The following is a 24,776-nucleotide window of genomic DNA, read 5'->3' as shown; positions in this document are numbered from 1 at the left end:
CGTACTGGTTCCGTAAAGGAAAGAAACTATATATAGCGTTGTCGTACTGATTTAGCAAAGACAAGAAACTATATATAGCGTTGCCGTACTGGTTCAGGAAAGGAAAGAAACTATATATAACGTTGCCATACTGGTTTAGCAAAGAAAAAAGAACAATGTAATAGAGTTGCCGTACTGATTTAGCAAAGAAAAGAAACTATATATCACGTTGCCGTACTGGTTCAGCGAATAAACTAAAGCGCTGTCATATTGGCTTAGCAAAGAAAAACAATATAGATCTACAGCGTTGTCACACTAGATCAGCAAAGAAAACCATGATATAGAGTTGCCGCGTGTACTGGTTCAGCAAAGAAATAAACTATATATAGCGTTGCCGTACTGGCTGAGCAAAGAAAAAAAACTATATATAGCGTTGCCGTGCTGGATAAGTAAAGAAAAGAAACTATTTATAACGTTGCCGTACTGGTTCCGCAAAGAAAAGAAACTACTAGTATATATGGCATTGCCGTACTGGATGAGCTAAGAAAAAATATATAGCGTTGCCGCACTGGTTTAGCAAACAATAGAAACTATTTATAGCATTGCCGTACTGGTTTAGCAAAGAATAGAAACTATTTATAGCATTGCCTTACTGGTTTAGCAAAGAATAAAAACTATTTATAGCATTGCCGTACTGGTTCAGCAAACAAATGAATCTATATATTATAGAATTGCCGTATTGGTTCAGCAAAGAAAAGAAACTATATATGGCATCGCCGTTCTGGTTTTGCAAAGATATATATATGTCACCACCATCATCAATGTCATCTTAACGGTCATTGTCATCACTGCCGTAGGCTCACTATCTTGTTACAGTCAGCACAAGGTAAAACCATTATTTGTACCAGTTAAGTTATAATCACAAATAATGATGAAAACAATAATCATCATAATCATCGTCATCAGCAACAGCAGCAGCATCAGTGTTATTATCAACATCAATCATTCATTTGGTAAACACCCTGTCAACATTGCTACAGAGTAATAATGCACATGCGGAGACGTATTGCGTTATCAAACAGAGATCAGTTAGGCCAATTGTGGAGAATATGACACTATTTATAAACTAAGCAGGAGTATTTTTAAAGTTTTATTTTTTTCTCATTTTAGTATAAAAATCATACTTCACATATGAGACAATAAATAAATGAACTATGAACAATGACAAGATTTGGTTAGATGTGAGAAAAAAAAACATCTACGTTATTAACATGTCAATTTAACCCATACTTTGAACAAACCAAATATATATATAATACCATTTCACCTGGTAGTTTGAAATAACATGAACATAGTAAAGTTAGAACACATTAATTTTAGAGGAGTATTTTATACAGTTTGTACATAAATTTGTACATTTTTTTACATTATGTTTTATTCAAACAGCACTTGTATAATCAGGAACAAGTTAGTCGTATCAAGGTTAGTCCTATTCGTTATCAATGTTATTTTGTGTAAATGTACAGACATTTTAAAGACACATGAAGGACGTGATGTAAATACTTACTAAAATGTATTTGGAAAAAAAAATTTTTTGTTTATCATTACTGACTTTTAAATCAATCATTTTCGTGACGAAAACTATGTTTGATAACAAAAGTATCAAAGTTTGGGAAAAAGAAACAGCAAAAAACTTGGAGAACAGAGCATTCATTCAGAACTTGTTTTGTTTTAATTTTACACAACTGTATTGCACATTGCCTATGCCTAACTATGAAATTTGCTTTTTGTAATACATGTATATTTAATTGGTTCGAGCTCGAAAGTTTACAGCAATTACAGACTAAAACATTCTCTCCTCTCTAGGAGATCGTTGTCGTGTTGATGCCCTAGGTGAGCATCCCTCAGATTACAAACTCATAAAACTAAGGTCATAAAACTAAGTTTGTAGATCAGTCTAAAATGCTATCTTCCAACTTGTCAATTTCAAGGCTAAGATGAAAATCAACCATTTTAAGACTTATCTCTAAACATGGTTTTATATCATGATTTACTCAAAACGCCATGTCGTTTATATAGTTCGTCTATGACAACTTGGCACCGATTCACAGAAAGAGCGAATATTTCAATACCCTCATATACGCATTAACTGTAAAGTACAAAGGGAAAATAAAATCGGTGACAACCTGTATAATAGTTTGTTAAATATATAGTAATAAGTTTACACCAAAGACTAATTCTACCAAAGAAAATTGGAGCAAAAATGATATTCCATTGTTACAAAAAATCTGCAAATTAACATTTTCTGAGGACTATTCTTGCCTTTGTTGTTGCGTTAATACTAGCATCACATCGTCACATCCTTGCTAAATCGGTTAAATATTCTCTAACAATCAGGGAAGGAAATATTCAAAAACAAGTTTAGCATCGCATTTCAAGTAACCAAATCGCAGCAATTTTTATTTGTATTGATATTCTAACTCGATTCTGCTTAGTAGTATATATAGAGACCGTACCATAGCTCTTCGCATACTTTGATTTTTCAAACTAAAGTGATTTTTACAAGTGCACCGGTTACGATAAAAATGTAAACAACGGACTCTGTCTATGAAACTTTGAAATGAATGAATGACAGTCGATCTCAGTCATAATACTGATTGACAGTGAATGCTAATGACTCCATGTGTTGCAGAAAGGTATTTAGTTTGTAACTGTAATTTCCCATCAATTGAAATCCTCTCAAAACTGGTAAACTAATTACTTATATTTGGACAAATCTCATCGTCTTTGCCGTTCGGCAGCTGCAAAAAGGGCAAATATAAAAGATTCAGTGTAAGTAATATTTCACTGGTACTGCCAGTTAGTAAGTTCATACTCTGAATAACACGTCAGAGAAATTTGGGCAGATTTGACCAATTATGACGTTGGCAGCATTAGATTATATTTTTTCTTTACACAAAAATTGCCGTTAGGTAACAAAGCGAATACGGCGATAATCCGGAGTTCACCGATTATTGTTCCAGTTCACGCAATGTAATCCAGCAATTAAACTGCATAGCTATTAGCTACTGCTGTTATAGGGAAGTGGTAGAGTGTCTGCCTTAGGGGTGAGAGGTCCTGGGTTCGAGTCCCAGTTAGAGCTTAACTCTATTTAGATTCTGCTAAAGCATAGTTTTGCTGTTAATAAACTGTTCCAGATGTTCTAAATTTTTAGCACACAGTATCATGGATCAGTATTTAGCAATCCAGATCAAAGTTGAATGTTAAATCAAATGCACCCAATTAGAAAATATTGACTATATTATGTCCCTTTGATGTTTATGCTCTCGTTGTTCAAGAAGAGTTACATTTCCTTGATCACAAAATTTTCGTTATCATGAAAATAATAAATGCTCATAACTCAGCACTTCTGGTTAAAATATTGTCTATATTTCTGTTTTTGAGAAATATATGGACATTTCTCTTCATTTCAAAGCTTTTTAACTTCAAACCTATGATTTGAAAAACTTAGGTACTATCTCTAGTATATATTTCGCACAAAGTCAACTTTTTCAGCGAGACAGATCAGAAGTTACTTCTGCAACTTAGTTGATAGTCAGTTGCCATAGTAACATGAAGCTTGCTGTCTTTGTCCCTAAAACGAAGACTATTTCTACTTGAAAGAGCGCTTGAGCCATTTTGTCCGGAAATGGAATAAGACAATCATGGAATGTATAAACTGACAGTCACACTATTAATTGTTCATAGTATTATATTTACACCTTGCTGCATAATTCAATGCAGACGTACAACTGTTAAATTGTATTCTGTTTGACAAGTCGCTAAACTCTCAAGACATACGATCCGAGACATACAACTAAAACTGTTTCTTGCAAAGATTTAAATGAGTAAACTGTCCGTTCTTGTCTCTACATCTTTCCATTTTTGCACACTGCAAGTTTTCACGCCTGGTTGGTTCCAAGCAGGCGATCGTTTCACTGTCAATACAAAACCGGGAACTATATTCTAAGCGGTTCCGGTGCACTTGTACCACTCCTTCGGTGCCATTTTGAGTTTATCGCCAAATTGAATACTGGCCGTTGAGTTTCAATATCACAGATAGAGCTGTTTCGGGCACTACGAGGCTGATTTATCTCGGACTGCTTTCTTGAATATGTTTGTCTGAAAACAAATGAAAACAATATAAGTTCTACGTACTTTACACTTTCAATGCGCAGACTTGACATATTACTTGATGTTTATCAGATTTCAATCAAGGTAGTATGATCTGTTTTTTTGGGATCTTATTCTTAAGACATAGATTTCGGTCGGATGTTTTCCAGGGTACTTCGGTACATTTCTAAAAATATCAAAATGTTTCTGTAGGTTAATTCACAACACACGCTCCCGTTGAAAATAAGGAAACAATTATGTTCTCGAAAAATTTGTTCATTCATTGAACAGTTACATAAAGCTGAAGAATATTTGGATAAGCTCAAGCATTACCTTTCATAATAAACAGATGTTTCTTCTTTGCGAGGCATGAGGATTTGCAGAAGGACTTCTTTGAAAAGTTGTTTCCAGTAGTCTTACAGCCTGTAAACTTTTGACACATTTTCGTTTTTGAGTTAAAGTGCCATCTTTTTGTTTTATTCTCACATTTGTACGCCTCTGCACTTAAAGGAAGTGAACAGTCTACGTTTTGAACTTTTGTTACTTTAGAAGCCCTTAGCGCATTCCTTTGTTTTATAAACGGGAATCGACATTGTTCCTTGCAGTATAACTTTCTTGCGAAATTGTTTCCAGAAGTGACACAACCAAAAAATCGTTCGCATTTCCCGGTCATTGGGTTGAAATACCAACGTCTTCGCTTGTGTGTGCAGTCCACTGCAGCAGTCGGAAGAGCCTGTGAACACACGTCTGCGTCACTTCCGGAATTCTTGCTCCACCATAGGTCAGGGTCGTCCTGTTGAACGACGGGGAATTCCATCCAGTACTCGTCCCTGTTTACAGTATGAACATGTGTTGTCTCCTCTGAAAATAGCAAAAATGAAAAAAACTTGTCATGCGCATGCGTACATGGAAAATTAAACAACAATTATGCCAAGTTAAACACGTATATAATAACAATTAAAGATGTGATTTTGTTTTCATATTTTCGTCAAACGGAAAAAAATATGTCGGTCATAGTACAGTTATGGTCTAGTCCCACACCCCGATCCCCACCCCCACCCATCCCGAAAACATGGGTTATTTTGACGGACAGGATTCACAATCGTTTTTGCAAAACATTTAAAACACAAGTCGGTCAAATGATTCTTTTATTTAAAAAATCGAACTTGAAAACCTAGTTTTTACAGCACGAGTACAAGAGAATGAATTATTTCATTTAAATAACACCTGTACGAAAGTAGTGTTTATTCCACGTAGGACACTTTGTGTTAGCTCGTAAATTTTCTTAAATTTGACCGTGTAAATAGTACTTCTGTTTGTTAAGTATCTAGAGAACGATAGAACTGTATAAACATTGAATAAATGTTTAATTAACTTCATGTTTTCATTGAAATGCGATATAAATTACACCAGGATCTGGTGATAATAGGATGTTGACGCTGTTTTAAAGGCGACAGGGGGTGAATGCCAAGTGCCAGTCAGTCTTTTTCTCAATGAAATATTAATCGGTAGGAATTTTTAGTCATGTGTTTACTTGGTCCTCTTAAACTTGTTTGCTTGTATTTCAAGTCATTTCTGTATTGCATTAGAACATTTTCTACTACGGTAAAAGCAGATATGAACTAGACATACCTAGTAATTGAGAAAATTCGGCTAACATTTTATTTAATGAGAATCGTATCTTTTTTCGTTTTTATGTATGATGCCAGCTTTTATACTGGGTAACACGGCATTTATCCTAAACTTCCAGTTAACAATACAGTACTCCATTAAAGGTGCTTGGAAATTGGCCGTCGGTAATGGACTTCTTCTTGTTTAAGTCTGTCTGTGTTTTAAAGTCATTTTAAGAGAGAATGTGTGTAGCAGATATGAAACATTTTACTTTAATAATTGTTGCCGGAAGCATCTACGACTTTACTAGACTAAAACAGCTGAACTCAGTAATTTGTGTCATATAGCAAAGTACACGGATATTTTTACGACATTTTATCACTTGCGGCATCTAGGTTACAAATATTAAGATTTTACTAGAAATGAACAAGATTGTCAATAATTTGTCTGGCGACATATTTCTTTGAGGTATGTTTACTGATATACCGGAAATGGGGAAACCGCGCCGAAATCTTAACGTTTTTTTTTTTTATATAATAAAGCTTATCTAAAGATGTAAATAAGACAGCGGACTATTTTTCTTGATAAAACAGATATGCTAACCTTCGCATTATATAATTCAACTACTACAACCCGCGGATTAACATGTTTCTATTCTGATTCTGATAGATAATTTTAGAGGCTAATAACTGCATGTACAGTAATGTATTTTTGGCGTTTTTACGTGTTTAAGATAAGTATTTGCAGACCTTTCCGCAAGGTTTATTGAGTTACGTTTATCTTGTTTATGTTGGTTATGGCGAATTTGCGTTCTAATTATCAAGGTTAAAGAATGCAATTTTCTCGGTTATCTCGAATAATGTTCGTTATAAAAGGGTCATTGATAACGAAAGGGCTAAGAAAAAAATGATAACACATTACACATTAAAGAAAATTTACTCTTATAAATTCAACAGGAATAAAATGGATCCTGCAACACTATCCATTCACAAATTACATTATCTTAAACAAGTGACCTTGAAAATCATATATCTTGTAACAAGTGACATAAACTCAAAGATAGATAGCGATGATATTTCTGTTTTGATGACCTAAGCAGCTAAAATTCTGTAAGCGAGGAAGGCGATTGCACGATACATTTATTACCTCTGTTTGGTTAAAGTATTTTATACAGGTGTAAAAGAACTAAAAGAGGGACAAACAACTTCGAAACGGTCAAAATTTCTGCCAGATCCCTTCAGCTCTAGAGGTATATTTGTATTTCAGACAGTGACATATCAAAAAATCGTAGTGTAGAAGAAAAAAGCAACTGACAAACAGGCGATGGCAATATGAGCAAAGTCTATTGAAAACACCATAAAAGCGAATTGTTATCCCGGTGGAAAGGCACAGGGCTACGATACCGGAAGACATGAGATCGCAACTCCCAACTACATTTGAAAATTGTATTTCGGATCAATGTCCCGTGTGGGTAATTTATACCTGTCACAAGAAAGAAAGAACAAGGGAAAAATCCTTGAAAGTCTTCTGTAAAAAAACCTACGATGACACATTTTCTACTGTAGGAATCATCCATTATTGTAATCGAAGGCGACAATAAAGAAACTTAGATACCCGCACAAGAAAACAGACTAGGAGCCGGTGGGTGGGGGTTTCACGTAACTTTTAACTTCACATGTGGTCAATGTCCTTTGTTAAATACAATGAATCGAATTCTTTGTACGATGTATATACAAACAAACCAAGTGTCATTCGCTTTGTTACAAGCTGATTTATCTTGCCTCAGATGTTATTTGAAGAAATATTTCAATGAAGGTCGGCTATCGCATTTCTGTTATAAACAAATAGCCGGCTACTTTAACTCTTAATATATCCGACCTAATCGCTGTTATAACAGAAAATTGATATCTGTTTAGGAAAAACGTCGGGGTAAATAGATTTTTGAACACTTTTTGGGTTAACAATCAAAGATTATCTCAGCACAACTAAACAAACAATCGTTTGATCTGATCCGAAACGCCTGAAATGATACCGTACTGATAGAGCTACCCGATGGGCCGTAGAAAGTTAAGGTGTGTGGTTAAATAAACATCCTCCTACAAAGTTAGACCCACAGTGGTCTTTCAAATCCGCAATGGTGTAAATAATTATAAAAGGTCAGATTTAAACATAAATTAACATCTTTCAAAGTCCTAATGAATAATTTGTAAATGATAACATATTGAATATTTTGTATTGCTTATAAGTTATAATCAAAGGCCTGAATGGCCTGAGTCGGCTAATGATTGATGTACTGACAGTATAGTCTACCAGTTTCAGTTTGTTTTTAGTTTTTTTTCTTAAAATTTCATAACACAGCTCGATATTTACCCAAAATATTATATCCGGATACGATTACACTTTTCTCAAGTTTGAACAATATATTTTACAAATTGTGATGATACGAAGACATTTAGCAGCAATTGGCAGTTTCTGACATTGAAGTTTACGGTTAAATTACCTCTTATTTAAATCTTTTCATAAAAAAGTTGTTTCGTTTCGCCAAACATAGACGATCTACTTTCGATTTCAAAAACTACAAGAAAATACAATTTAATGTTTCGCCGATTTGTTTATTTCTCGAAAAATAAGAATTAAAATCATTTTTAATATCAGTAGTAACTAAACAAACCAGTAAGAGCTTCTTCTTCCGATAATTTATCCGTTTACTGACTGCAAAATTCAACCCACGCAAAGTTTATAGAAATCATACGATGCGTGTTTACGTTCAATGTGGGAGAATTAGGGCTGATCGGCTATGTTACCTAACGCATCCAGACGATGCAGATTTTGTTTTTAAAAAAGCATTGTGTGCGTTTCTGTAATTTTATATACGTTTTTATACGCTTAGAAATTATTAGACATGCGTATTTGCATTATTTCTATACGTAATTTACGCTAATACGCATCTTATCTGGAGCCCTGCAGTGGAACTATTTTTAGTCTTTCGCTGGATGTTACCCAAGCTTTGTAAGCGTGCGCAATTCTTAAAATGCACATTTATGCTTAATGAGTTACATTCGAGAATTGCACAATTACAAGTCATAAATATGACAGATTACATCGTATATTGGTCATAGCAAAGGGAATTGACACAACTTAACTTCATTCATGCAGTGAACTGTTTGAAATTTGAGAAATCTAATGGAACTACATCCCTTCACATGTTATTCGGTCCATTTAGAGAATCGTTGGATAGCAAGGACTCGTCAAAAGGCTTTCAGCCTTTAGCCGACTCAAAAACCCGTTATCAATAACGACACGACGGTAAACGTAACGATATGTGTATGTTTTATTATCTAACATATGAATGAGCGTATTTCATAATTATCTATATGTTTAGATAGCGTGCTCTTTAACCACTGTAACTCTTCAAAACTTCTCAAAGAAGTACGAAAATAAATTCATTTTATAGTTGATCGAAGCAAATTGCAACAAACGTCTTAATGCAAGGGATATTTATTATATTTAAACATATTATATCAAACCTGATGTGTACGGTTGAATAAAAGCAGCAAAACATTATAAAGTTATGAATATATCAGACAGTAATATTTATTAAAATAGCATGTACACAAATGACAATAATTTAAAAAACTGTAAGTAGTCAAAAGCAATATTCAACATTTTTTTATTGTCTATTTTGTATCTTTTGACGCAGATGAAACTTTCATTGTGTGATTTTATAGTTCACATATTTACCACGACAGTAAATTATAGCTCACGGTGTAACAAGGTATTAGATATCTAGAAATCTCAATGACTTTCACTTTTTAAATTACCTCTAAAGCACATTTAATTTAGAATAGATAAATCTAAATATTTAATGATTTAATTTAATAATCGCATTCAAGATCAAAACTTGAAAAAAAGCGGAAGAATTGAATAATTATATAAATAGTAAAAACGCTGTTTGGATATAGGTGTGCCTCATAAAAGGATCATTTAACAAATATGCACGAAGGCGCCTTTCTGTAAAAATGTACGGAGACTAAAATCTGTGCATATGTCGAAATTTTTCAAATGGTGAAACTGAGTCTGTATTAGTGTATTCGGTTGCCTTCTCCTATACGTTATACCATAAATAAAATATCTGTTAAGTATATATTTAACACTTAAAGAACTCGGATTTTCTCCTCATGTTGACCTTTTGAAGTTCAAAACTATTATAATGATGTAAAGACGGGCTTATCTGTCAAGCGAATCCAAAGATTTAATTTCACGCTGTCTCACAAAATACAGTATTTTCTTTCTTTACGGACATCTAATATCCATTGTTATTGTTTCTAGATGGTATTTAAAAACTAAGTTCTCATCTGTATCGAATTTCAAATACATCTCGACAGGCATTACATAGAATCGAAGGACAACTATACAGGCCCATTTTTAAACTTTTCAGTATTTCTATCTCACAATCAGCCTGTTTCTACTACACATCAGCAGCTGTCTTGAACTATTTTTTTTCATCAGTTGTTTTGAAAATGTTACGTTGTTAAATTCTGTAAGTGAGGAGACCCCTTTTATGTATACGACTGCTAAAAGGGACATAGACAATAAATTCTGGACCAAATAGGCAAGGCAAGTTCAATAGAGACATAAATAATTAAGCTAATACTTAGTAGATTCACAAACAATTTTCACTACACTACTTACAACAATAGACATGATCTTGCTTATCTTAGAAATAACAAAATTATAAAATCCGAAATTTCATAATAATGTCAGAATATTTATAATTCAGTCACGATTTGAAAACAAATCCCAACGCTTTTAAAAGCCATTTTAACAACATAAAATTTTAAGTTTTCACCAAAAATATTTGAACAAGTCCCTTTAAAAACTTTAACAGAAATTTCTACGTTGACTTTCAACTGAAATTATGTACAAACGAAATTCTGAAATAAACGTATTCAGTCCAAAAACTCACCTTGGCATTTTGTGACCGGACGACATGGCTCCCACTCACAGTTACTGGGCATCTCGGCGATACAAACAGCGCCTTGTAGGCACATAATGTTCTGAAAATACAAAACAGAACTAATATACTCTGAATATATCACAAACTGTATTTGGGACAAAAAATATATACTGATGCTATGAAAGGCATGATAACGACCCCTGCGTTTGATGTACTTAAGTCTTTAACTTTAAGGAGAGTGTTATCAAAAATTGTTTTGTCAAATTTCTGTTGCATCTGTTATGTTAAAAAACTGAGTGATTAATTGAGGAGGTTTTTATGCCTTATTGCACCATATCAATTCAAATCAGATAAAATATCAGAATAATTAAGATAAAATGATGAATTTACATGACAAATGCATGAAAATGTTCATACAGCTGTCGAATGTCCATGTTTTTGAAAGATAGTGTTCATGTCACAACGGGAATTATGCGCCTCGCACTCATTTTAAATTACACTATAATGCTTTTTCAACCTCCGTAGATGTAAATATCTTTACAGTGTAATAATAGTTTTATACCTTAACATAATTTCCGCCGATAAGATAAAATACTCTCATAAAGAAACTTAATTTGAAACATTATAGATTATAATCTCTCACTGATACCACTTAATGAGGTGCGCTAGCCGCGTTTTACTTATCTCTATCTTTCTTCTTATAATACATCTGTTCTCAAACTATATTCAGCATAAAAATATAATGAGATCGACAATATAAAATGACATAAGTCGTTGATGATGATGGCAGAGATGTTGCTATTGTTGTTAATGATAATGATGGTGATGATGGTGGTGGTGGTGGTGGATATTATTATTTCAATGATGACAACGATGATGATGATGATGATGATGATGATGATGACGACGACGACTCCAGATGATGATGTACATAATGAATATTACAATAATGTTTATGATGATGCTGACGGTAATTACTATTATAATTACGGCAGAAACTCCTTGTATTAGTTGGGTTACTTAAATATATCAAAAATGGCGTAGACATATGTTCTCAAGTATTGAAACATTCTTCATGAGGAAAGTTCACGAAGAGGTTAATCTACATCATCAGCTGAAATTGTTTTCGCAAGTAGATCATAAAATACGAGAGGACTTTTAACATCCATAACATCATAAAGTCCTCATAAAACACATAATGTGTGCATAATAAATGCGACACCTGAACCTGCTGTAATAAAATATATCTTAGTGAGGTTTATGACCTTAACATTTACTGTTGGACTTGAGGTCTAATATTTAAATTCATTGCTCTACATCATGTTTTACTTTCTTTCAGAACATCTACATTTTTTTCCAGCCTCACATTCGGTATCCATATTAATCCATGCGGTCTGCTCAACAGTTTCTGCAAATTACATTTGGTGATTTGTTTTTGCAACAAATACACTGGGTTTTTAAATAAATTTGATACTATCATTAACAAAATGTTTCCTTCGTAACTTGTTGCATTTTTACGTTGAAAAAAAGCAATTATAATTGTTACTCCTTCCGAATGTTATTGCTCAAAATGGTTGAAACACCATATCCATACCCAAAGCTTAGTTGAAATGCATCTGAAAAAAGATTCAACCAAAAAATAAGTTTTAAAATGTACGTAGTGGTAGACCTGTGGAGATTTCTTTTAATTCGTTGTGTAATTTGGGAATTAATGTGCTCGATTTATTTCTCGGTAAAAGTCATTCAATTAGACAATGGCAAGTACATGTATTTCAAGTAACATAATTAGTATTAAATTGGATCATTTAAAGCGTTTGAAGTTGCCTTTGCTGAATTAATTAGCAGATAACCTATGGTTATTTTCGTTACTTTGGGTAAGATATTGTGATAGTTCGTGATGCACTCTGTTCGCAATACAGATAAAGTTCATCGACATCTCATTCCGTTTCCCTGTCAAATGCCTCGCAGTCTCTCCTAAACACATTACCTGACTTGAAAGCCAATAAGGTGCAACAGTCGGCAAGTTGTCTTGAACGGAGTTCCAGATTACAATATCCCAAGTTCCAAATCACGTTTTTCAACGGCAAAATGAATGCAGTGGTCGACTGAAGAACTGCCAGGCAAACGTGCAACACCAATTATTCTAACATATACATGACGCTGTATTTGTATATACTGTGGCAGTGGTAATAAATTTGTTCTTTCACTTTATCTTTTCTTTTAAAGTCAAGTAAGATACATCTTTAAATCAGTTAAAGCATTGACAAATTTAGATCTAAGCCTTTTTGGCCAAACCTGACAATTAACGTTACAATGAGATAAGGGAAGCAGAAAACTGCATCAAAGAAAATCTTAAAAATATATGAGGAAACGCTGCAAGCTGCACCTGCTAAAATAAAATAATATTTGACACGCATTCTTAGACGTGGGATGAAAATCGAATCACAACTTTAATTAAATATCGGAACGTGTAATCAAACAATTGCAATAAATAATGAACAGCAAATTTACTGATATTGGGACCGGTTAAGCGTCTGATGATATGCATGTCACCATGCACGTGCATTCTAAAGCTAATTTGAGAAAATTTACGAGGTATATGGTTGCTTACAGGTGTTCGAATTACTTTACTGAAACCCCATGTACTAATAAATTAGGCCCCTTTAATGATGTGACGGTCAAATTGCCCAATTAAAATGATAATATTGTGGACTGATATTGGCTAATCTCATACAACAAAGGAAGAAAGGACGAACGATAAACAGCGAGAGGAATAAATGAAAGTAAGATGTACAAAGAAAGGGAGGGGTGGCTCGGGGAGTTTTACAAGGAGACCAAGTCTTTTACGAAGTGATAATAACAATTATTTTAAATCATTTGTTCACACAGGGACTTAAAGGCAATATTTACGCATTTTATGTACCGTTTTTTTTTTCAAAATGATAACGATGAATTGACCGCATCTTGACGCAATCATTTTATAGCACAAAACATGTGTTCTTTATGTATAAACAGCCGCCATATACCTATTTCAGCAGTAGGAAGACGGTTGTTTTTGCAGATATGTCATAATTGTTAATCAGCCATCTAACACGACCAGACACCTAGAAAATTATGTATTTATCTGATAAACAGGGGTGAAATAGTTCTCATCGTGTTCTCTTCTTGGCCTTCAACTTGTTCCTTGACATATGTTGTTGTTTGGCGTATGAAAACAGAGGTGAAAACAAGTCCACGAGTAATAATAGTTACGCTCCCGTTAGTAGAGAGTCTAAAATATTGTCGAAAAACATGTCACACAATTTATGTGTAATTAATTTTTAATGTATCCTTACAGTTCAACGTAAAAACATGGCAGCTTGCAGAAAAGCCGTTGCGTTCCATTGCTGTAAACATTTGGGATTAGCGCGAAGGTTAATCATAGCGAAATATTTGGAGAATACGGGCACTTCGGTCAATTCATACATTTCCTCCATTTAATTCAACGTAAAACATCTACCAAAAAAATAAGAGTATAACATCTGCTGACAAAATAGTCAAGGTCGGGTCAGGTTTATTTACATTTTCTCGCAAGTATTTCAAGATTTTAGGTAGTAGTCGGTATGTTATTAACTATAATACTTAAATGTTATTTCCAGTCGATTTACTCGTGTTGTTGCGTGGGCGCAGGCTTTCTAACTGAACTAGTCACTGATGTGCCCGATAAAATTATTCATGATCAGAAAGTATAACATGTACTAGTAAATAGTTATACTTCTTTTTAACAAAGAAACTTCAGACTGTACTCCACTCTGAAGACCTTTTTAATTATGTAGTACGTCTTTCAATCAACAACTGCAGGTGGATACGCAAAATGACGACAATCTTGGGCATTATAGAAATGTCGTCTGCTTCGAAGAAAATAAGGCAATTCTTGTGCAGGAGACTCTGCTAGTCCTTAATGTGGTATAAATCACTCCAAATAACCAAATCACTCCGAATAGATAAATCAGCGTCTTTCAAAACTACATTATTCTATTTGCGTTTTATATAGCCCCTTCTGAGTTAAAGAAGCGCTAACATTTTCAGCTTGAAAGCCAGACTAAGATGTTTTATTGTCCTCCCACGCCTTGCCAATAAAAATACAAGGAAATTGTGTTCCTCTGACGGCGTTTCAAATTGACAGTTTAATTTGCGAGCTCTTGTCGTCTGTATCTTGGTACCAGAATCGAATAATATAAAACGGGACTTTTATCCATGAACATTTGTTGACTTGTTGCGTTTATTTTGGTAGTTCCTATTATTCCATAGTTGAAAACTGGCATTGCTATGCACATGCCGGACTACCAAGCACCCATTTTTATTTGGACCATTTGAAATGTAACTAAAAATCAATATAAGAAATACCTTTAAAGTAAATCTGATTCATATGACATTAACAGCGTTTGTATGACGTAAAAACGAAGAAAATCAAAAAAAGAAAAGAAAAGAAAAAAAATCAAAAAGCTAAAAAAGAAAGAGGTAATTCAAATATCATCTTCTAACTGTGCAGATTTTCCAGGAAAATGGCATTGCGACGATTACGCTGCATGAATGCACTAATTTGCATATGACCATAACTAGTGACATTTACCCGACTTCAATGAGATACAAAAGAAAATTACGTTACAACGTTTTCAATAATACGACGACCTTGAAAACGAATCTTGTTTCAGTAAGATTAATGCTTCTTTGTTTAAAAAACGTGCGGGGGAGTAAACGAGCTAGCAAAGTCTCGCAGACAGCTGTTGTGGAATATCTCATCAGCATATCTCTAAAACCGCCCTTTTTCTTATTTCTGGGAGTTTTTTCTGCATCATTTCCTTCAAATATCAAGTACCTTCTATTAAAAAACGACTTTCTATATGTATATTTTTTAATCTATAGTTTTTTTTCTTACATCTGACTTGCTATAGTAATCTCTGCAACAGTTACTTCATTAATACATTCAACAACTAATGAAACAGACTAGAAAACATTTTTAAGACGTTCTTATAATAATATTGAATACAGCGGGCTTTTCAAATTTCTCACCAAAGTAGAAAACATAAATGCTCGCAAATTGCATTTTTTTTTTCATTAAGGCATGCAGTGTGATTAGTGTTTTCGTGACCTGCAAGAATAGCTGTACTTAATAATTCCGAATCAGAAATGTGGCACGCGCCGAAGCGACGTTAACTGCCGTGTTGGCACAAATACCGTACCGAATTGACTTTAACTGCCGTCCTGGCACAGAAACGTCATCGCGCAAGTAGTTGTTGTAAATGAAATGTGAAGAATGGTGAGTTTTGGCACAGCCTTTGACAGGCAAATAAGCTGACATAAATGTTTGACCTAAATAGTACCTTAAACATAAAACGAAGCGAAATATCTAATTGTTTTTTTCTTTCTATTTACAACACATGCAGACAGTATTATGGCATTTACTTGACGTTAGTTTTACTTTGATGACGTTATGTAACTGTAAAGTGAAACATCAATTAAAATCCTTTGGTCAGGCAAGCTGAGTAATGCACATAGCCCGGTGTGATGATGCTTTCAAACTGAATATGCAACATCCCATTAAATCGGCACATATAAAGGTCCCTTTGTTATCTTTTCTTTTTGAAAATTGCTCGCTTATCTTTTAACTGTTTTTCAATAATATTGTTTGTTTGTATGTAAATTTATTTATAGTTGCCACCGGTAAGCCATATGGGCGATTCTCCAGCAGACTGAGGAGGATAGTGCAAGAAACAGAAGGCGCTCCAATTCCAGAAGCTTCCCTGGTTCTTTAGCTTGTCATGTGTAAATCACCAATACACGGGACTCTTATCCCAATGTTAGTAATTTTTAGTTGGAGGTGCGGGAGTTCGAACTCACGACCCCTGGTCTCAAAGCCAGACTGTGATACCACTAAACCACTGCGTCAGCTCTGCTCAATAATATGTAGTTGTCTGGGCTGTTTCTTCCTACAGGAAACATTTAATTGCAAATACAAATAAACCAATACAAGCTTTGACCTTTGAAAGTAATGCGGCTAGACCACATTTACAAAGACATTCAAAGGATTACTTAAGGAAAGTAATTTGCTTTGGGAGAGGAAGAGAAATTTATAAAAGTGTGTCTGGCATCCCGCTTAACGACGAAATGGACCATTACAGAAGTACTGTCAGTTACGAGCATGCTCCAACCTGTCTGTAAAGACCACCCTCGGAAAATGTAAAAAGTGTCTTTTGTTGACAGGTGTCTGTATGCACAGGTAAACTGTAGATGGTATTGTTGTGGTCATACTGATATGCTTGACACGCTGACATTTATACTGTAATGAGCAATTTCTATGAAAAACAAATACGATATAAGGCAGCAACTTTAGCCGCTATTAATTGGATACTGGTATTTCAATGTCTAGGCAAATAATGACTTGCATGGATTTCACCATCGCAGTTACTGTATAATGAGACTATAATATCCTCTCAGATATATTTCAGTAGTACTGTGAAGGTATGACCAAAGTTATACCCAATCTCAGAAACAACATTGTCACCGGCAACTTCAAACTTTTTTCAGAAACAGCCAGTTTATGTAGACATTCGGTTGTCTATGCTCCTAATCGTGAGAATTAGTCTTAGTTACAATCAGCAATCAGGCGCTTGAGTAGTGAGGCTAGTGTTTACACAACGTTGTTCTGGCTCCCAAAGTTGAAACCCAGTCTAAGTTCAGAACAACTCTGTCATTGGTCAGTTACATTACTGTACTCTAAAACAGTCAATGCTTGACTTTTAAAATTACCGTCCGCACTCAACTTTATAACCAAGGGGTTGTTGGGAATGATATGTGACTTTTCTCCAGCTAGTGGCGATGATGACGGTGATGGTGATGATGATGATTATAACTATAATGGTGGTGCTGCAGCAGGTATGTTGATATACTATTGGCACTTTCAAGTATATTATAGAGACAGGTGCTCCTTTAAAATATATTACAACAGAAAATAATTGAGAATAATGCTAATACATTTGATGTTGCTACTTCTACTGCTGCTGCTGCTGCTGCTGCTGCTGTTACTGATGCTGGTGATGATGATGATGGTTATGGTCGTATAAACGAAACATACAAAGCAACTTAATACAACCAAAACTAGAACTAAACTGTTTCCACTTACTCTGCAAGGATCAAAGCATTTACACGTGAGTTTTCCCTCCACATCAGGTAAAAATCCAAAAGGACAATGGCTGTTGCATATGAGAGTCTGTTCTTTGTCCATGCTGTCTCTACGTTCTAGTACTGCATTGTTAAATGCGTGGCTCAGAGCCGACTGAAATTCAAAATATACAATATCTTATATCAGCCTTGTTTTAAAGGTCCCATTCTAACACATCCTGTATATACTGACCTCAGTAGTAATTTTGTCTCGTGCTTAAACAGATTGGCTGGTAATTTCAAAGAAAATAGTTTTCTCCATTTATCAGTAACATTTACAGGATTATATTCAACTGTTATAGCATGATATCTGCTTAAATGTGTTTACTTCAAAATTAATTGTATCGAAAAACAATGCACAATTTGTCCGCTGAGATACAAATTTTCACATTGAAGCTGATATGAAACTGTTTTGTTCAAAGGTTTTCTTTACAGAAATCTCCATACTATTAAAATCTGGTTAAAACGCATTCTTGTTTTCGAGGAAAACCTCTGTGCAGTGGATATGGATATAGACTTATCATGCAAAATGGAGAACTTTTTTGGTTTCAAAACAATTGACTATTGTGCATAAAAAGTATTATTATACATATACTGTTTCCGCGCTTTATTTGCTGACTTTCTTCTATTTTTAATAATATCAGTGATGAGATGATAAAACCTAACACTTGATAGTAATGCTTTTGCTAAATATGTCATTTCATGCATCTCCTTTCCGTTATTCAATTATTTTCAATAAAGAAACACTTAATAGTGGTACGAGGGGCTTTATATGGTCATAAAAATTTAAAACGGCTAGTGACAGAAACACTTAAAATAACGTGCGTTCCATTGTGTTTCATCGACCGGCAATTTGCGAGTTGTATCATTAAAAAAATTAATTGATTTGGTATAAATTTCAATTTCGTTTAAATGTGGCCTTCCCACGCAGTACTTACACTAAACATTCTCTAATAATACCAAATGAACCCTCTCAGTTCCAGTCAGCTGCGGACTATTCAAGTCTATACTTTATTCCAACATTCAGCTTGGCTATGCATTGGAAATTCAATTTGAATGCTATTAATTTCTTTTTTTCCCTAATTATTATGAACACCTGCTGCCGGATATGTATCTAACTAAGTCCACAGCAGGGGTTTAAAGTCTTAAGAGGCGAGCAGGACTCCAAGCAAAGTCAGTCTTGAAAGAAAATATGTTACCCAACTCTCAAATTTCATTTCAAATGTAATTTACATGGGAATGGATAAAAACTATAACCCGTGTATAAAAGACAGGGTTAAAATAAGACGGCGCGCCAGGGCAAATGGCGACAATATCACGGAGTCCCATTTAACTGTTTTTCATCGAGAAGACAAATTCTTGCTGAGCTAAGTTTTTCTTTAAAAAAAATAATGTATTCTAAAACACCTGGCGGAAACAGAGAGGGTTTTTGCTGAAAAGAAATCTTAATTACTTAAATTACTTAATGGTCTTAAGACATTTTATGTATCTTTAAGCTTAATGTTCACTCAATTTGAAACAAATCTTGCTGAAAAAGATCTAAATGTCATATTTTTATATGAAGTTGAGGGCAACTTTTTACAATTAAATTATCTGAATAAAGTACATCATGAGGTGTCTCCAAGAATTTCCTATTATTTGTATTTATGGATTCCGCATACATATGCTTTTCATATAGCAAAACAAATAGGATATTTATGTCTCTCGTATTTTAGGATCATACCAAAATAACCTGTTTGATAGTCACAGAATGATATAATTTATTATGCTACCAGATTTTTTGGCTACTTATTTTCGCTGATCTGGTTTATTGTAGTAACTTTCATTGCTCGAATTCCCGTTTTATCTACGTAAATAAATAAGACATAGATATTGTAAAAACCATAAATACCACAACATCAGGTGGTGACCTTACAATCGGCGTCTCAATATGTCTGGAATTCAGCGTACAAACGATAGGAATGCTACAGGAATGTGTTCTAGATATATAACTACTTTTTATAACTAAAAACTGAGTGAAAAAATTTTTTTAACAATTATATTAACACTAGGCATTCTATAGGCCGCCAACTTCAGAAAGATAGAACGTGTTTCATAAGGCACGGTAACGTCATGAGTGTGCAAATTCCGGAAATGCTACGCTGGATATATAGCCTGACTAGCATCTCAAGTAACTGACAACTTCCTCACATAAATCGGCGATTGAGAACAAGTGACTAGAAATACAATTGTCTTTCATCAATTGTACAACTTCAGCACGGGAATTTAACCTAAAAAATAGCTCTGTTGAATGGACCGGTCGAACTCCCGACAGACACAACCAAAAGTGGCCTGGATGTTGGATGAAAAAATAAACATCTGAAATATGGGTATTTGATTATTATAAACGTATCATAAACCTATAATAAACAGATGAAATGAAGATAAACTTTGCCCTGCTGCCCGAGGACGAACGGTAGCGATACAGATTTTATCTTACATGATGACGGTGCAAAATGCTGTCAATTTAAACATGTTAATTTGTAAAATACACATTCAAAAGAATGTGAAGTGGACCTTCTAAGATTTTCTAAATTAACAAATGTCAAGTAGTACTTTAGTTGAACAGAAATGAATAGGTAGTAGCATTTGTTTAGCTTGGTTTAATGTCGTTTTTAAACACAATTTCTGTTATGTATAGATGTTATATACGATATCAAATTAAAGAGAACCAGCGTTCCAACATAAACATGTTCGCCGCTAGTAATCACAACTGCCCCACATGATCCCAGAGACGGAAGGCGAATAACAGTATTTTACACCATAACAGTGCTTTTGACAATTAAAATGATAAAATGTATAAATATGTATAAAGCAGACAACATTTTTGCTGTTAGAGAATATCTGAAGTAGGGATGTAATTCACAAAATGAAATTCAAAGAGTGGGCAGTGTACTTTTATGTTTGAATGTATTTTATCATGCATTAAAGTGTCTGAAATAAGCCGTCAAACTTCTAAAATGCCCGCTGCATTTTGTCCATTGTAGAGACGACAAAGGTTTGTTGTTGCGAAGGCTCCGGAATTCAAAATGTTTATATCATACACAGGGATTATAGGGTTAAAATACGTCGTACGATACAGCTTATACGTTGTAACAGAATAGAAAAATACCGTCTTGACATTAACAACAAATTTAATTATCATCTAAAATATGGAATAATAAAACTGTTGCTTGACATGTAGATAATTATGATCTTGTTACGCTTCGAACGAGTAGGTAACGTATTTAGACGTTCGCGTTGCATGTTTAACCTCGCCTGTCATTAACTGTATTTACGATTTGTGCTATTATTTGATTTATATTAGCTTAATGCAGATACATTGTTTCTTTCGCTTAACAAATGTCCGCTGCATCATATGGTGTTAATTTTTCAACTGCCACAACCCGTGTCTCTATATTTCATGTGCATTTAGGGCCACTGTCTGTACAAGATTGTATTTAGGGCCACTGTCTGTACAAGAATGTGTTTGTAAACTAGTGAAAACGTATTTTGCTGAAACCTCTTTCATATCAATTGTAGATACCTATTTCTTAATATTTTTCGTCTACGCTTGATGTTGAAAAGCCAGATCATTTCTCACCTTATCCATACTCAAAATGTAAGAGTCTCCAAGAGACAACGTACGTTTACAAATTCCATGCACACAGTGTCTAAACTATACATGAAATCTGCGGACTGTTTGACAGTGTCTCCAGCCAGTGACCTTGAGACTGATGGCACGTGCATTTGTATAGATTTTATGAAATTAAAATATGCGTATCAGTAAAAGTTCACAGTCAATAGCTTCAGTAGGGGGTAACTTCAAAATACTCAAAATAACTTAAATAACTTTTAAATAGTTAAATTGCAATCATGGTTTGAGATAGTGCGAACAGTATACAACGAAATAATCTACGTTTGAAGTTAAATTGATTAAATCATTATAAAGGTTGTATTAAAGGGGTGCTACAGCAATGAAAGACATGTTAAACTTTAAAACTTTAATAGTAGGTTTTTACATAATTAATGATGAATAAAGTTAATTTGTTCTTATGTTTCATGAGGTATCAGTGTGCTTTTACGGTTTAAAGTTATTGATTGTTGCAAGTTAAAAGCTTTATTACATCAACTTCGCTCAATAACTGACGTAAAATCCACTCGTCACGAGATAGGAACCCGTCTCCCAAGGACTAAGAGCGAGATACGAACCCGTCTCCTAAGGACTAGGAGCGAGATGCTTGCTCTCTGATGCATACATACCAATGGAAGCAGGACAGAATGCGGCACTCTTAACTGCGGCCCTGGCATAACATTGAAAACAGTCATGAAGAAATAAATGACTGTAAAATAGTTTAAAGTGCATTCGTGAGAACTGTTAAATGTGTACTAAGAACAAGTTTAATATTTCCTGGTTCGTGTACGTACACACAAGCAAAAAAGGTACATGAAAGTCAATCCTCAACAAACCTTATTGCTAAGTTTAAGATGACATTAACGTGTTGGTGTTTTTTCCCCCTGATTATGTTGGGCAATAGCGACACGAGATCCTTTCCATTCAGGAACTGATCACCTATTTGATGTGGCTTTATAGGAGACAATGACATAACGATAGTTCACCTTTTCAGTAAGTTCGAGTTTTACTGCGCAAATACACGGAATTGCAGCTGAATGTTTTCATGCGTTAGCAAAAATGTCTTTAGTATACCGATCAAAGTGAGGTTTTAGGGCTTTGACATTATCAATTATATCTCAGGTTAGTTTGATCTAAAAAAAGGAATCTCAAGCTTGTATAAACAGAATCAGACTTCGCTTGCGCACGTGATGGGATTAAACAAAGGCAAATGCTACCTATGGTACTTACTAAGAACGATAACAGATTTCTACGAAAAAAAAAGATGTGTGAGAACATTGCGTGGCTTATCATGTCCTGTTATCTCGAAATCCGGGTGATTTTACGGTATCTTTTGGGCACGGGGTACACGTGCTTGAATGTCATGCTGCGAACTTTAGAAAGAAGATTAATCAGATTTAAAGTTTATCTTGAAACATCGAAAGCATTCATGCCGATGACGGCAACTCCACTTTAATAACTTCTAATTTCATTTAAAATTTTGGGCCAAAAATCACATCTTTACGTACTGTAAAATGTTTTTAATCAACTTATCCAAACTATGTCTTCTATATACAATGAAATAACTCTGGCCTACTGCTTTTATAAATAAAGTGAACTAGGTGCAACACTAAAAATATTTGCATATTTTAAGCCCTTATTTGCATAACCTTGATAATATGTTAATTGGTGTATGAATTAAAATGGGCTAATCTCTAGACTGGAATGCATGTCCGTATTCGGTGATATTGATGTAAGGAGGTATGCAGGATACAAAAACTGATTACATCTTAACTTTGTTATTTGCTTTCGATATTTTTACATCACAAAGAAAATAAATTTTAATAAAGTTTAAATTTAACTCGAAATAATTTGGAATCTTTAGTTTATTGTATATTGCATAACAATGTATCATGTCTTGTTTACTTAGGAGATAAGAACGATTGCATTCTACTACTTTAAAGACGAATTAGAATGAAGTGGTTTCAGGTGTCAAGTTGACAAATGTTTTATTAAGGGTTTGAAAAAGTATTTAAGAAGTGTCTGAAACTTTGGTCGCATTCTTTACACGAGAATATATCAAAATCTAAACATTTCACATTTATTTTGGTGTAATGCTGTTTTAATAATTGCCAATAACGTTTATACAAGACAGTCTTTTTTTCTGTATTTTGATACAACAATCTATAATTGTAAATTCAAATTTTAGAAGAGAACTGACATAAATTTCAATATTTTTGATACGCGTGATTTTTTAAAAATATATACATTTCCTGACAGAGAACAGTTTCCTTAATTCTTTGATATTTAAAAAATATGTTAAAACATGCAAATTACAGATAAAATGTTAAAAAGTTGCTTACCATAATGAGACTGAATCCATATAAAATATAAAAATAATAGCACATGGTTGATTTCTCCATCGTATTCCGCTTTATGTTAAGATATATCAGTAATTGTTATACAATCACGGCAATTACAATAACGTTCAAAGAACTATCCGTGTTATATTGAATATTTTTATTACTTTGCCTATTACTGTTACACATGTGCTTGTATCAAAGTTTTATTGAATAATGACAGTCAGTGTGTCAGTGTCTGTTAATTTATACCCACATTGGCTTTATCACGCTACGTAATCGCATGGAATGCTTAAAATTGTAAATAACGTATTATAATGTTTATACCGATACGCATTACAACTTTAATTCAAGGTTTTTTCCTAATTTGGATTTGACATTTGACGTCACGCGGTCAAACCCGCCTGCTTGCAGTTAATTGGATTAAACGAACGGAAGCGTTAATTTCTGACCAATCAGTAAGCGCGCTTCTTGAGTCGCGGTGAATCGTTTCGAGGTCACGAAAAAGTTTACTACTACTTTCTACTACGAACTTATTTTTAGCGATTCTTCACGAGATGAGTGTTTTCTATTTAAGTTCTGATAAGTAATAGCGTGTCAAAGAAAAAACAGATGTGCTCTCTTGTTTTTTGATGCAAGGCTTCCTATAAGAGTGCAAATAGGATAAAAGATTAGTATCAGATTGAGGGGCGTCCCAAATGTTCCGATCCATTAATTCTGTCCGGGTGTTTGTGAACGAGAGATGAAAAACACTTCATTTTCTATTTAAATAATACAGGTGATCAGTGCAAGTCGCCATCTCCCGACGAAGAGACAAAAGTCTGCGAACATTTTTGTCTAAACATAAAAGATAATTAGAACTAGCGAACAATTTGTGTTTCCTGAC

The 24,776-nt window shown here is 34.1% G+C and overlaps 1 protein-coding gene across 1 annotated transcript; it reads right to left on the bottom strand.

The window, feature by feature from the left end:
• Window positions 1-1,116: 1,116 nt before the first annotated feature.
• On the bottom strand, window positions 1,117-24,167 carry LOC123536595 (uncharacterized). Its single transcript, XM_045319922.2, has 5 exons — window positions 23,894-24,167; window positions 17,862-18,014; window positions 10,709-10,799; window positions 4,465-4,992; window positions 1,117-4,140 (listed from the first exon to the last, which is right to left on the bottom strand). The coding sequence occupies exons 1-5, from the start codon at window positions 23,951-23,953 to the stop codon at window positions 4,109-4,111; spliced, it is 864 nt and encodes a 287-aa protein (XP_045175857.2). The 5' UTR covers window positions 23,954-24,167; the 3' UTR covers window positions 1,117-4,108.
• Window positions 24,168-24,776: the final 609 nt, after the last annotated feature.

This window comes from Mercenaria mercenaria, chromosome 1, assembly GCF_021730395.1.
Source record: "Mercenaria mercenaria strain notata chromosome 1, MADL_Memer_1, whole genome shotgun sequence".
Classification (NCBI taxonomy): Eukaryota; Metazoa; Mollusca; class Bivalvia; order Venerida; family Veneridae; genus Mercenaria; species Mercenaria mercenaria.
The sequence above is the reverse complement of the archived record's forward strand: the minus strand, read 5'-3'. Positions and strand labels throughout refer to the sequence as shown.